The following is a 14,990-nucleotide window of genomic DNA, read 5'->3' on the forward strand; positions in this document are numbered from 1 at the left end:
TTTGGCGGCCAAACTCTTACTTTTACTGACAGTCGAGTCTCAGAAAGTATAAAGGTGCTGGGCCAGTCCTCTGTTCTTATAGTGACCGTCTCGGTAAGAGAAAAATCAGACTATGTGCCATCAGAGGAAATAAAATGTTAGTATTAGGTGTGATCGACCGATGCATTTCTTTTGCTTAAGCCCCACCCTCTGAGTGACAGGTGGAGGACAAAATGTCAAGAAGTTCTGCTGGAACAAGTGTTCAGGATGGTGTTTAATACAGCAGAGAGCCAAGATACAGTGGGAGGACACAGTAAAGAATGTGGAGAAGGTAGACGCAATAAAGAACTTCGGTTTATGATCTGCCATCTGCTATTTGAAAGAGGAATAAGTTAGGGAATTAAGTGACTTTTAGTTCCCCATACATGCAAAGGTAAGTTAGTTATTACAAAAGTTTTGCCGTTGTATGCGCTGAAAGAAAAGCATATGCATTTAAACATTTTTTAAAAAATAAATCACTCAATAGGCTTAAGAAAAATACTCTAGTTCATATTTCATTGATCTGACCTTTTGATTCAAGATCAGGGAATGAATCCAAGGTGGAAACAAAAAAAAAAAACCAAAACAGAAATGAACCATTTCACCATGAAAAAAGGCATTTCCAGTCTCAGCTAACCTCGACTAGTTTTTATTGCATTATTTTTGAAATGCCAAGAAACTGGCTTTGGCCATATTTGTCCAACTAAATCACAGCTGTCAAAATGCAGTTGCTTGCCACAATTAGCTAAACACCATTATTTGACAAATTCCCTGGGAAGGGACGTAGATGCTGTAGGTGTCTAACAGTCAGTCAGGCTGGGGCTGCAGCACAGGGAGCGAAGTTGGTACATCCTTGGCCAAGGAAGGGGTTTCCAACGGCCTTAAGTTTTTGGAAAACACACACATTTGCCCTGGTCCTACAAGTTCTTTCTGGTTTTCAGGAATGAATTGTGGGATTGGCTAAAGAGGAAGGGAAAAAGCCACCGATTCTAGAGTCCTTTCTTAAGGACATCAAGGGGAGAGGAAGAAAAAGAAATGCAAATGTGAAATGGTAATGGTATACAACATGGGGAAAAGAAACCTCATTGAACCCGCTAGCAATTTCCACCCAAGCAGTGAACCCCTTAACTGACAGAAATTCAGTACAACATACACATTGATTAACACCTTCACCATTACGAGGACTGCCGTTTCAAGCCTAAAATTAACTACAATATGCAAAAACAGAATTCTCATAAGATTTGAGAAAAATAGAGTGAAAAGGCAATGTTAGCTAAGCTCTTAGCTAAATCCACTCTTAATGGCCCCCACTATTTAAACTATCATGGATTAAAGCCATGAAAATAAAAATTTCAATTTGAAATTTTATTAGCATGTTGCTAAAATGGTCAATAAAAACATCAACACGATAGGCTTTGTTGACATAGTTGGAAAACTGCTCTCTCACTTTTAAAACTTTATTTCCACTTCCCCACCGTCTAAGATTGCTATGTTAGGAAAAGCCAAACTAAATATTCTGGCTATGGTGTTGTAATAATGCTGGTTTCTTGAATGTTGCCATATCTTCCTCCTCTCTCTCTCTCTCCTCCAACCCTTTAAAAAATAGGACTCTTTCTGAAATGCAGCCCCATCAGGGAGCAAACTAGGGTTAAGAACAACAAGCGGCCGTCTCCACACATTCAAGTTCCCAGACACCAGGTGAACCTTCTCCTTGCCGGGGGCGGGGCCCGCGCTCCTCACCAAATCAGCTGAGCCATTTTCCTCCCGGGACCAGGAAGGCTTCCCTTCTGCCAGCGAGGGAGACTCACAGGCAAATGGGGTGGGGGTGGCGGTCGCTTCCCTCGGTGGAAAGGACTGGAAGCAAACATTACAGCTTTGCCCGGAGCCTGGAATACAAATGTCAGGAGACTTGGGGCTGGAGAGCTGGAAAAGTCCCGGGCAGCCTCGGGATAACCCGGAGTCCCAAAGTGCTCTCTTGTGGAATTATTCACAAGTGCCTAAGGGACAGGCTCGATTTCTTGGAAATCCTGCAATCTGGGGACACGTTCATACGGGAGGTGAACTGTGCCCTGGAAAGATCATTTCTCACCTCCGACTGGTCTGTGTGCGCGCACTGGGGGCGGTGATGGTCCCTTTATAGGAGGTCGGGTGACAGTCACTGACTAGCGACCTGTGGGGAAAGCCACGTCCTTGCTTGCTCCCTTCAGCCCTTTCTCCTTTCCCCCGTTACAACTCGAGGGGAAAGCGCACGCTGGGTTTCCCAACACCATCACCACCACTGGGTGGGGGGGGGGCTCAGCCAGGCGCGCACAGCTGCCCTTTCGTCCCGGGGCCAGTTCCTGAGACTTTCGGCCACTTGCGGAGGGGTGCGAGGGTGCAGCCTGGGCACCGGCCGCCGCAGGAGGGCGCTCGAGGGGGGACGGGGGTCGCGGATCGCCGGCCAGGAAGCCCGGGTGCTGGGAAGGGAGCGGGGCGCGGGGAGACAGGAGGCGCAGGTGGCCCCCCCACGAGGCTACTCCTTGTCGTCCACGAGGTCGGCGAGCTCCTGGAGCACTCGCAGGCGGCCGCTGGCGTCGATGCGGCGCTTCTCGCGGATGAGGTCTTCCAGGCTGTGAAACCTGGCCGTGTGCACCTTGTTCTCGCCCAGGTGCACCTTGAGATAGTACTGCTGCTGCGGGGGCTGCGTGCCGGCCGGCACCTCCCCTCCCGCCTTGAACTCCCGCTTACCAAAGCGGCACCAGGCGGCGAAGCTCTCCGAGTTCGTCCAGCAGATCTCCTCGCTCTTGAGGCCCAGGTGGCCGCAGGCGTTCTGCACCACCAGCTCGGCCACCAGCGGGCGGTAGCGGTACCAGCTATTCACCACCCGGCCCACGTTGGCCGCGCCCGCCTCGTACAGGCTGTCCTGGCGGATCTCGCCTTGGTGCAGGTGGATGATCTGCCCGCCACCCACATAGACGGCCCAGTGCGGGGCGGGGGCGGGCGGCTCGGGCGCCGGCTGCAGCCACAGCAGCTCCAGCAGGTCGCCCGGCTCGCAGAGCGCGGGCAGCGCGGTGACAGCGTAGACGCTCAGGTCGGCGCCCTGAGGGCCGCCGCTCACTTTGGAAAAGATGCATTCCTGCCCCCGGAAGGCGGAGAACTGAGTTTCGTTGAGGACCAGCTGGTGCAGCAGGTGGTGGCGGTGGCGGCTGGGGCTCTCTGGGCACGGGGTGCAGCCCGGGGGGGCCTTCACGCCGAACTTGTCGGGCTGGCCGCGTTCGTCCAGGTCCTCCTCCTCATCCGAGAAGAAGTAGGCGACCCCAACTCGTAGCTCGTCCTTCTCGATCCCCGACGGGTCCCCTGTGGGCAACTCGCTGTAGTTGAGGTGGGTGATGCGGTCCAGTTGGTTGCCCATCAATGACGCGGCGAGGCGAGGGCCAGGAGCCGGGATCTGCGGGAGCACAGACGAGAGGCAGAGACACGATCAGAGTCCAGCTGCCCCTCCCCGGGACGTGCAGTGCCCCTGGGACCTGCCCGTCCGCCCGCCCACGCGCCGGCACTGGAGTCACCCGCTCCTCCCCAGCGTCAGGACAGGTGCAGAAGCCACCCGTCCTTCGGGGAGGAGCAGACGCCACCACACAGCCTCGGACCCCATCCGGGAACCCGGTACAACTCCCACAAGAGAAGAGGCAGGCAGCGGGAAGGCGCGAGGGGTCCCAGTGGGGACGACAGAGCCGGTTGTTAGCAGCGAGAAGACCGACACCCGGGAGAGGACCGAGGGGTAGGTTGGAAGGAAGAAGGGGCGCCTCGGGCCTCAGAGCTTGGAGCAAGCTGCGCTCACATTTCTGTCCCCACCCTCGCCAGCCCCCCTCTCAGTTTTGCGCTAGGTCGTACTCCTCCCCTGACAGCGCCTCGGACAATGACACTCGGGCACATTCGCAGGCACTCACGACACCGGCAAAAGCTTGTTCACCTGGGAGTCCAGGCACAGACAGGCGAGTATATCGATGTGATAATGTCACATATACACCATGACGAACCTTCGCGACGGCACACTCAGACTCCCACATTCGCACACAATCCTAACCCCACGCTTGCACGCTCGCCAGGGCACGCACACCCACGCACCCGGGCACACCTGCCCACACAAGCAGGTGCGCTCCGCCCCTTACTTCTCTTGCCTTCTCCCCAGCAGGGCCAGTCGGGCTGCGCCAGGGCGAGGCCGTTCTGTCTAAAATAACCTAACAAAGAGGAAAGGGAAGGATGGGGGGAGCCAGTGCGGTGTCTGGGTGCGGGTGCGGGTGCGGGTGTGGGCGTGGGTTGAGTAGGGAGGTCCACTTTCAGCCAAAAGACCCCTTTTCCCTCCTACCCGGCACAGGGTCCAAACAGTCGGACGAAGAAAAACCGTTTCCAAGGCAAAGAAAGCCGCCTCTCCGTACCCGTGATTTCCCTGCTCCCGAAACCCCAAACTCCTTTAAAGTCTCCTGGTCCCCATGGGTGCTGCGGAGGCGGCGGTGGCTGGTGGGTCCTGGGAGGCGCGTGGGGTTGCGGCTCCGCTCTGCCCCGCGCGGAACGGTGCGGTGCGGTACCCGGCGCGGTGCCCGTGCGCCTGCCGGTCCGCGCTGGCTGGCTGGGGTGCCCGGTCCACCTGGTACTCCCGACTCCGTTCTGCTTTCCCACGGCGGAGCCGAAGACTCTAAGTAGCCGGAGCAGCTGGTTCCAGGGCCCGCCCCGGGCCGCGCTCATTGGTTGGGGCGGCTGCCCGGGCCGCGTCAATCTCCGCGAGAGGGGGAGGGGAGCAGGGGCGGGTCTCCAGCGCGCGCTCCGCCCCGGCCCGCCCGGCCTCGGTGCACCGGAACGCGCACGGCCCCCGGGAGTGGAGGCGCGACAACCCGCGGGGAGCGTGCGAGGGGCGCGGCGCCGCTGCGTGGCGCCGCTGCGCGCCACCACCGTCGCCCCCCGGCTTTTCCTAGCTGGTCGTGACTGACGGCCCGAGCTCTGTGTCTGGGAGTACAGACTCCAGCGACGAAGCTGGGTCTGCGGGTGAAGAACCCCCGTGTACCCAGGCACTGAGGGCGGCCCGGGGCGGGGAGCGACGCTGTCGGAGCCGGGCACCTGGGCCCTGGTAGGGCCCCCAGGAGTCTCGGTGCCCGACGGCCGTAGGCTGATCTGCCCACAGACCCCTTCCCTGCCGGCACGGATGCTTTGCAGATTGTGCCCACGGCGTCAGCTTCTTCTCGGATCCGCGTGAAACCGCTGACCCAGCACTGGCGCCCGGTTTAAAAGGAGCACCTTTGACAAATGCTACTGAAAAATCTGAACCTTGGCCAGCCCTTTCCCTAACTGGGCCTATGATTTGGGCTGCAATTTTCTATGAAAGGAGAGCTTCACCAATGCCAACGGCCAAGCCCCAGAACTGCCTTCGTTTAGGGATTTTTGTTTGGTTTCGTGGCAGAAGGGTGTCCAGCAGTAATTAATGATTGCATTTCTGGATGGAATGTTAATGAATGAACGAGTTCTGGATATTGGATGTGGAAAGACGACTTTCATACATAGGACATTCTAGAGCGACAGTTTAAAAAGCTTATAACACTTAGACATCTGGTTCTACTCTCGAGACTGGGCTCTGAAAGCTTTTCTGTGAAGCCTACTCTTTCCCCAGGGAGACTAGGGTGCTTCCTCTTTGTGCGCCCTTTGCAGTTGGCATAGACTCTTAGAGCTCTAACCTCCCCCCCTTTTTTTAATGGTAAACCTGTGTTCAATTTCTTGCTCTTTACAAAGTGAACGATTGGACAGGAGGATTGGCCTGCGCTCTACACAATTTTGTATTCCGGACGTCTTTCACAATGCCGGCTGTACAACGGGCTCCATCGTCAATAATAAAAATGGAAATAGCCAACATGTACTGGCTACTTATAAGTGGATAGACACTATGCTAAGAGGTTTAAGTAGGTGAGATTTAATGTTAATGCCTCTGGAGAGAATTCTCTGGTACAAGCACCACAACAGATGAGAAAACAGAGGCCCAAATAGCATTGACAGCAATCTCTCCAGGGTCTGTGGAACTCCAAAGTCGATCTTTAACCTGTCTGTACTGTTCCTTGGGTTAAAAAAAAAAAATATCTTGTTTTATAAGACAAACCTGGTGTCCCAGAGAAGTTACCTGAGCACTGACACACATTATAAAACCTTTTTTTTTTTTATTTTTTGGTAGGCAATTTTGTTTAAGCACTGTCCAACTGCTTTCTGAAGGTCTCTGTTTATCCCATAATCTTCAAATACAGTGATTTATCAAAATTAGATGTTTGATACGGATAGCTGGAAAAATGGTTTTAAAATGACCATCTGCATACATTTGATGTAGGTAAATCTCTTTCAGAAATTTGGCCATGTGCAAGTTATAAGAATACAAGTTGCCATCCTTGGAACCGACCACAGATTGTGATGACCTTTTTTATACTCTCTATAAATGATAGACAACTGGTTTTGGCCCTGAAGTCAAGGGAATTGAACAAGTGGCCTCCGAAATTGAGAAGTGAGTCATTGGTCCGGTTATGAACTGGACTTAGTGATCTCTGGGAGGGAATATCTGAAGAGTTCATTACTGGTGTCTGAGAGGGAGGTGAGGGAGTCATTGAAAGTACCTCAGCACTTGCTGTTGAATAATCTCTCTCTCTCTCTCTCTCTCTCTCTCTCTCTCTCTTAACCTCCTGTCCATCCCAGGATCAAATCTTGTGCACATTCACAAGGTATTTGCTGGGATGCCGTGTTCTGTCTTAGCCGTCCTATCACATAACTGTTCCAGACTACAGCATAAGCAGGTGGTTCCTCTTTGCTTACTATCCCAACATTCTAAAGGATAATGAACAAAAAATATTGTCAGGGCTTCAAAATATAGTGCCAAAAGTTTAAAACATCAGCATGCAACTTTTTGAATCTCCTTTCCGTCCCCTTCTGTAGGGGTAAAAAAACAAAACCAAACACACACACACACACAAAAAACAAAAAACAAAACAAAACAAAAAAAAAACCAAAAAAACCTTAAAGTTTTAGTAATCAAAGGGAGAAGAAATACCCTGAGAGCCCACCTTGAAATATAAGGCAGAGAACACACTGACTCTGAGATATGGAAAAGGATGAGTCAACGTATAGTAAGGAACATGCATCTATTCTTTGTAGCTTTTGGCAACAACAAAGATAATAAACCAAGAAATAGGCCAGTCAACTCAATGGAGTTCACTATCAAAAAACCTTAGCTTTTATTTGCATCACAAAATCTTGTTTGCTAATTGTTTTGTCTATTATTCTTCACCCCATCCTGCCTTTTTGCAGGGAGGAAATGTAGTTTTCCAAAAGAAAAATAGAGTCATCAAAAGCACAAACTCTGGAAGCCAATTAGTTTGAATTTTCCTTCAACATTTTCCATCTGGGTAACTTGGAGCTGCTGGGTGTTGGTCCCTTCAACTGTAAAATGTGGTCAAATAGTATGTAGCTCATTAAGTTGTGTGCGATCATGCATACACACAGTTCATGGCACATGGTGACCTTTCAATAAATGCTACCTATAGCTATTCTCATTGGCAGATGAGGGAAGAGGGTTCCATGTCCTACTTGTTAGGACAACTGTCCAGTTCTGTCTGTCCTTTGACCCAGGGAGGAGCTAACCTAAGATGGGGTGTCCAAGGCTGTCCCTGGTTGGGGTGTGGGACTGCTTCGTTCTTGAGGTTGTAAGAGCCTTGTCTATCCCGAAACTAGTTCAACATCTAAAGCTCTGTATTGATTTCTGTGTGCAAGCCCTGGAGCGGATCACATCCTGTGTCCTGCAGTATTTTGAATTGTTTGTAAATGAACATTTTCTTGTGTGAAGAATATGTACAGCAGAGTGTATATATATATATATATATATATATATATAACCTTTAATTGTATGTCCTTCCTTAACATTTAGCCTTTCATGAACTCTCTCCCTGTCCTTGACCACCTTAGGCACCCAACATACCCACCCTGACCTTGGCTAAAGAACACTTTGCACCTCTGGGACAGAGACAGTAGCACAGCTTCACCAATCCCATTTCCTCTCCTCTGGGCACACAGCTAAATTGTATGCCTATGCTGTTTGATGGGTACCATCTGACTGAGTCTGACCAGTGGAATATGGGTGGAATTTTAGTAAGCCACATCCAGGCTTGGCCCCTGAAAGTAAAACCATTAACATGATCTCCCATACACCTGTGTTATCCCATTGGGTTGTATGTAGAGGATCCATGGGAGAATCTGAGGCTTTAAACGATGGCAGAGCCCCTGGATGGAAGGAGGCAGGGGTTCCTGAATGACTACGGACAGCAGGAGACTTCCCCTCTAAAACGTTCTGTACCGAAGTGTGATGTGAGGGAGAAACCAATCTTATGGAGTTAAAGCCACCAAAATGTTTTCTATTTGTTACAGCAGGAATCTATCCTGATAGGTATACCCTTCTTTATTTTAGAAATACCTCTGAACAGCAAATCGTCTATTCCCCTTCCCTTTTTCCCCTAGTGTCTGTTCTCACTCTGAAGATCCACTTTCCATTGATGGAAATCCTAGTGTCTCAGCATGTTCACATCACCCAGGATTTAAGGAAATCAACAATGGATGCGCCAGTCCCCTCTGGGTACTATCCCATGTCTCCCACTTATTTTTTTTTTTCTCTAGATTCACCTCCATGTGCCTATCTTACCTGCCTTCTACTTTTTTTCTAGACCACACAAACGGCAGGGTCAACCCCTTGCAGCTAAGACTAAAGAGAATCCTGCTTCCCCTTAACCCCTCTGTATGTGCTCATGCTCTCACTTCCCGTTTCTTCCGAGGTGCCCTCTTCTAAGTTGTGATTCCACACTGTCACATTTTCCCAGTTCCTTCCTATGTTTTTAGTGGCTTCTTATCATTTTGCCTTTGAAGACTCATAGATGTCCTCTGGGAAAAACTTGTAGCACTTGTGGGTTGAACATGCTCCTGGATGTGGATGATACAAAGATATCTCAGCCCAGTATTAGTCGTTTCTTGGTGTTCTTCTCAGATTTTTAGGAGAGTCCATGCCTTTTGCACGGGGTCACTTCCATATGACAGTGACGGTAGAGCTCTGGGTAGGTCTGGGTCACTATTACACATATGCTTTCTGGCTTTTCCTTTCGTTTCGAAGGTCCTTCCCTGCCATCCGCATCTACCATCTATGAAAATTTATAACCCATTCGAGCATCAGTCCCCACCCCCGACATGCGTCTGTCCTCTCGCCTACATCTTGAGATGTGGCGGATGTGTCAAAACACTTTTCAAACTAAACTAGTATCATTGGTTGATTTTCTTTTCTTTCTTCCTTAATGGACTAAGAATTCTTTGAGGAAAAGCCACAAATCTAGTTCAAATTTATAATCCCTTTGCTGAGCCTGGGGTCTAGTGCATTGCACACAATCATTATAGACACCTTGCCTGACTCAATGCGTGCCTGAGCAATGATCACCATTTTATTTACTGAGCTGGCAGTGTTTGGTTTTGTTTCTGCTTTCACCCATCGGAGTGCCCCAGAAACTAGCCCAGGCTCAGAATTAGACGGCGTGTGAGAAGGTTTGCTATGTGAGAAGCAGTATTGGGTTTCCAAATGGTCCTCTGGCATCATCAGGAGCCTGGTAGAACTACAGACTTGCAGGCAGGCTCTACCCCAGATTTCGGGAAACCTAATGTTGGAATGCGCTCTGGGAATCTGCATTTTAAACAGTCTCTCCAAGCATTCTAGAGGCAGCAGAGCAACCACCGGTTAAGCACTTCTCAAATTTAAGAAATTATTCTTATTCTTTGGGGTACAGTGAAGCCCTAGAAGAGTAGGCTCTGGATAAATACTTGGAATTATGTTCTGTAGACGTTCTGTGGTCCATTGCTAACAGAAGCAAGGCTCATTTTAGACTTGGGTATACTAAACTGGTAAATGTATCCATTTGCATTCAAAGGTGTGTGAAGTCAAGTGGTTTTTAAAAAGTCTTATAGCTGTGTGGCAGAGCTGAGGATTACTCTCTCTCTTCAGTTGTTTAAACTCCCACACCCCAGTCCACTTGTCTAACAGGCTGTGGTTAGAGCAGGAACTTGAGTCAACAAGGAAACCCTGCTCCCCGATGGTTAATTCCTCCTTTGGCGATTGATTGATGATGGACATTCTTGGGTTGTCCTGCAAAGCACAGTTTCTCTGCCTTTTGTATTGCTTGATTTCCTTGTGGTATAGTTCTTTTTCCGGCCCCATTTCTGGCAAAGATCAGTCCACACCCCTGTGCACTGAATGCCGTCTCCTTAGGTCTCTTCAAGAACCTCCCACCTCTTTGCTTCACCTTCATTTATAATCCTACGTCTTCTCCTAGCTCCTTTCCCAGTTGCGTGTAAACACTTTTATTCTCTCCTATCTTAAGGCCGTCCCCTGACTATGCATCTCCTTTGAGATACACTCCTGTCCTAGAGGAGTTGTCAATACACATTGTATCCCAACCTACCACAGGGATCTCCTGCGCCATCACTCTGCCAAACAGCTCCTACCAGGGGGACCAGTGATCCACTGGTATTGAATCTGATGAGTGCTTTTGGGCTCTTATCTTACTTGCCTTCTCGAAGCATGTGGCACAGCAGACTATTTCCTCCTTATTGAGATAAAATTTTTCTACACCTTCCATTGTATCTCACTCTCCAGGTTTCCTTTCAACTTCTCTGGCTGTTGTTCTTATGATGTTTTGTGGGCTCATTTCCTTCAACTTGTCCTTTCGGTATGGGTTTTCTTCAGGATTCTGTTCTTAGAGTTCTTAGGTTTTCTTCTCAATGCGTTCTCTCTCATTGCATCATCTTGTCTGTTTCTTTGGCTTGCGTCACATTTCTGTGTGATGATTCCCTAATGGAAATCTCCAGGCCCCATCTCTTTCCTGAACTACAGATCCAAATATCCAACATCCTAGAAGCCATGTCCTGGGGCTGTTCCACAGACACCCAAAGGGCAGTATGTCCCAGGCTGAGCACCTTCTGGAACGCGGTGCTTCCCTTTTGGTATGTCTTCTTGTGGACAGGCACCATTGCCCTCTTTGCGAGCCAGTTCCTGGGCACCATCATGTTCCCCATCACCTTCAAGCCCCTACGTGGCCATACTCTATTCCTGGTGTTTCTCCCTCCTGCATATCTTTCTCCTCTTCCTGCATCAATCCATTCCTGTGCTGCCATCTTGGGCCCAAGTCAGCAGAAACTCCCGTCGAAATTGGTGCTGTAACCTCATTGTTTCCCCAGTGTGGTTCCCTCAGCCATCTCCCATGCTGCAACCAGAGTGATTTGTACAACATGCATATCTTTACACCCTTTCCCTGCCCTGCTCTCCATACGGTCCTCAGTAATTCTCCCACGGATGCTGGGAAAACATCCGAAGCCCAGGCACGGCTCCATGATCCAGCCCTTCACTGGATCTTCTCATCCTCTGCTACTCACCCTCTGGCTTCTTGCTTCAGCCGTACTGGTTAAGGAGATTTGTTTTTACCTGTTTCTCTGCTTTGCTGCTCTTTTTCGTGTTACTGCTTCTGTTCCGCCTGCTAAGATTCTATCCTCCACTCTTCCCCTGGCAAGAAAGTCTGTTCTTCAGGTCTCAGTTTAAATTCACTTCCTCCTGGCAGCCTTCCCAGACTTACCAAATCTGCCGTGGGTGCCCTTCACAGCATTGCTACTGCACCCTGTTCTTTCCCTATGATCTGACATAGGCTCGTTCTTTGTCTATGTGCACTACAAGGCTGTAAGCTCGTTAGGAGTTGGGACCGTATCTGTGATGTCTCCCTGGCACCCACCCCAGCCAGGATCTTCAACACTGAACTCTTTCCGTGCTACCAGGTGGAAGTTTAATGCATATTTCTTGAACAGAACTGCACTGATAGTGATGGCAATTGCGAATCAGAGGAATTCTCTGTGTTTCTTTCCCTCTCTCCTTGCATCTTCCCTGCCTTCCCCTCCCGCTTAAATTCCTCATACAACCTGTTCTATAGGGTAGGGCATCTATGGTAAGCTTGTAATCGATAATTGATAGAGACACTTTAGAATTTAGTAAAAGGGGAAAAGTGCTTATTTTCAAACCATAATGAGTAGAGTAGCCACTTAGATTTACATTTCACTTGTTCTAGGCGTTGCCTTCTGGTGTCATGGTGCTTTGTTATAACTACCAAGGCTGATTCATTTTCTTTTCCTTGTCCGGTAATTGTGTGTGTGTGTGTGTGTATCTATATCTATCTATATCTATATCTATAATGATGTATTTATTTATTTTCCAGTTGTCCTAAGTTTGACTCTAACCACAGATATTGCACATAGTTAATAAAGTGTGCTTTCTATTTAAAAACACATACTTAACATAGCACTCCTCCTAACGCACACTCGGCCTATTTCTAAATCACTGAGGGCAAGGAACGTAGCGTGTGTGTATTCCCAGGCTCCCATTCCATCGTCTCTCTGGCTTTAACACTGTCCTGATTTCTCTCCATGTCATTGCCTCTGATCTTAGTACCTGAGCTTGTTCCTTTTACACAGCAGAGTAGCCTTTGTGTGTGGGTTCTGTCTTAGAGTGCCTGGATTCAGATCCTGGCTCCACTCTTATTAGCTGTGTGGCTTTGGGTCAGATGTTTAATGCCCATATGCCTCAGTTTACTCGTGTTTAAAATACGAATAATAGTATTTTTCCTGAAGGGGTTTTGGTGAATATTAAGTGAAATAATGTATTAACAATACGCAGCATAGTGTCTGGCCCAGAATGAGGTCTTAGTAAGTATTAGGTATGATTAAAGAACTCGGCCCTGCTGAGTCCAAAGCACTTTATTTCTCTGTATTCTGCCTTTATAATGTTCTGTATAATGGTATTATGGTGATTATTGTCATATCGGAGTCATAATTTTAAATCTGAGTATGAGACCCAGAACATAGCTCAGATACTATCCACAGTATTAACTTGACATTTGATTTCAAAGCATGTATTGAACTTGTGCTCAGAACAGATATAGGGCTTGCGCCCGGAGAGCCAAGGTAAAGAGAGCACATGTCCTGTTCCCAGTGGTCCTCATGTTGGACACAGAGAGCTGACCAGGATATGAGCGAAGGCAAATGAATAGGAGCTATAAAATGTTTTAGAAACGTGTAAAAGTTAGCACAGAAGAGGCAATTAGTAACTAAGGGAGGGGTCAGGAGGAGGCTGTCATACAGAGGGACTGTGCAGAATGGAGAAGACTTTTCTGAGAAGATAACAGTGATGTCTTTCCGTTAAGAGGGGCGGCATATGTAATTGCTCAAGGGTCATGACAAATCTGATGTTTCCAGAAAACCTCAAAGTGGTTTGGTGTTAGTAGAATGTGCAATAGGCTTGGAGGGGACCTTATGTGAAACCACTTTAGATATGGGTGTTAGGAAGACCATACTGGCCCATAGTGTCCCATTTATACTGAAGGGGGAAAGGGGCAGAGGTGAGATCACTGACCAGGCTGTGGCTGGAGATCAGGTGTCTTATAAAGCCTCAGGCCACTATAACAAATACCACGCATTGGCTGGCTTCAACGAAAGAAATTTATATCTCACGGTTCTGGAGGCTCAAAGTCCAAGATCAAGGTGCCAGCACGGTCAGGGTGAGAACCTCTCCCGGCCTTGCACACAGCTGCCTCTTTTCCGTGTGGCCACATGGGGGGAGCAGCAAGAACAGAGAGACAGACAGACAGGAAACGCTCTTCTGTCTCTTCTTATTAAGGGCGCTAATGCTATCTTGAGGGCTCTACCACCCCCAGATTAGGACTTCAACATGAATTTTGGGGTGACAAAGACATTCAGTCCATGGCAGTGGATAAACGAACGCTGAGGGCCTGGAATAAGGCAGAGGTAGTGGCGATATAGAACACGGGGCTTTGAGCTATCCATAGGAAGTAGATCAATGGGGGTTGGCGACTACCTGGATAATTGGGATAATTGGATGAGGTGGGTGATTTATAGCTCTCTGGATTAGACATGTGAGTCATGCCTGGGGTGACCTGGGCAGACTGGCTCCATGCACTGCAAGTTGCTTTATGAAAAAGTATTTCTACTCTTTGTCCTACAGATCATAGCTCTGCAAAATATGAGCCACCCCCAGCTGTTTCTGAATTGCTGTCTTCCATTATTAATAATCATCCAGCAGGGCTTACTTTCGTACTGTTCTCCAAATACACAACACGACTTCTTGCCTTTAGAGCTTTGATCATGATGCTCCTTCCACATCGCGGGGGCTCTGAAGTCCCCGCCTAGTCTATCCTGGAAGGTGACTCTATTCTTACCTCTGAAAACTCCTAGCCCCTCAGAATTGTGCTACTCTGTTGCATCTGATGCTCCACTACATTTCACGGGTTTTCTGTGGCAGAGACAATGCTGTGTTCTCATCACTAGTTCTCTTCCTGGGGACACAGGAAGATTACTTCCAGCTTCCCCATGGTTAGGGCCTCACCAGGGTGAAGGGGAGCTGATGCGATATGTTGCCTCCGGCCTGAGGCAGAGAGCAGCCTTGAGAACTCTCCAGGTTTCGCCTCTTCCGTCCGTGCATTCCCAAGGGGGAGCTCTCAAGGGTGGGGTTGGAAACAGAAGCAACCAGGGATGAGAGCTGCCAAAGAGACATAATTGACTTGCAGTTAGATTTTCTACGAGTGACTCAAACCAGCAACGACAGCTTTCTTGTGGCCAATGACCTAGATTTGGGGATTGACTTGTTAACCCAGCAGAGTGTGATCTGTCCTGACTAATATGACCACTAGTAGTATTTGGGGTCCCTGGTGGTGTAGGAACAAAACCAGGGATACTTTCTTTCTTTTTCTTCTTTCTTTTTTAATCTCACACTGTGTTTCTCTTGGTTCTTAATAAATATTTTTTAATAGAATTGAAAATTTTTTATAACCTAATGATAGAAGAGTTTTCTCAGATGGAAGAGAAGATGAAAACCCAATGTCAACAGCTCC

The 14,990-nt window shown here is 48.7% G+C and overlaps 1 protein-coding gene across 2 annotated transcripts; it reads right to left on the minus strand.

The window, feature by feature from the left end:
- Positions 1–235: 235 nt before the first annotated feature.
- Positions 236–4,669, minus strand: LRATD1 (LRAT domain containing 1). 2 transcript variants are annotated; one of them, XM_042982475.1, is made up of 2 exons: positions 4,434–4,669; positions 236–3,445 (listed from the first exon to the last, which is right to left on the minus strand). In XM_042982475.1, the coding sequence occupies exon 2, from the start codon at positions 3,407–3,409 to the stop codon at positions 2,531–2,533; it is 879 nt and encodes a 292-aa protein (XP_042838409.1). In that variant the 5' UTR covers positions 3,410–3,445; positions 4,434–4,669; the 3' UTR covers positions 236–2,530. The 2 variants fall into 2 exon arrangements, with proteins under 2 accessions (XP_042838409.1, XP_042838410.1); XM_042982476.1 differs by having other exon boundaries at positions 4,364–4,669.
- Positions 4,670–14,990: the final 10,321 nt, after the last annotated feature.

The sequence above is a fragment of the Panthera tigris genome, chromosome A3 (genome assembly GCF_018350195.1).
Source record: "Panthera tigris isolate Pti1 chromosome A3, P.tigris_Pti1_mat1.1, whole genome shotgun sequence".
Classification (NCBI taxonomy): domain Eukaryota; kingdom Metazoa; phylum Chordata; class Mammalia; order Carnivora; family Felidae; genus Panthera; species Panthera tigris.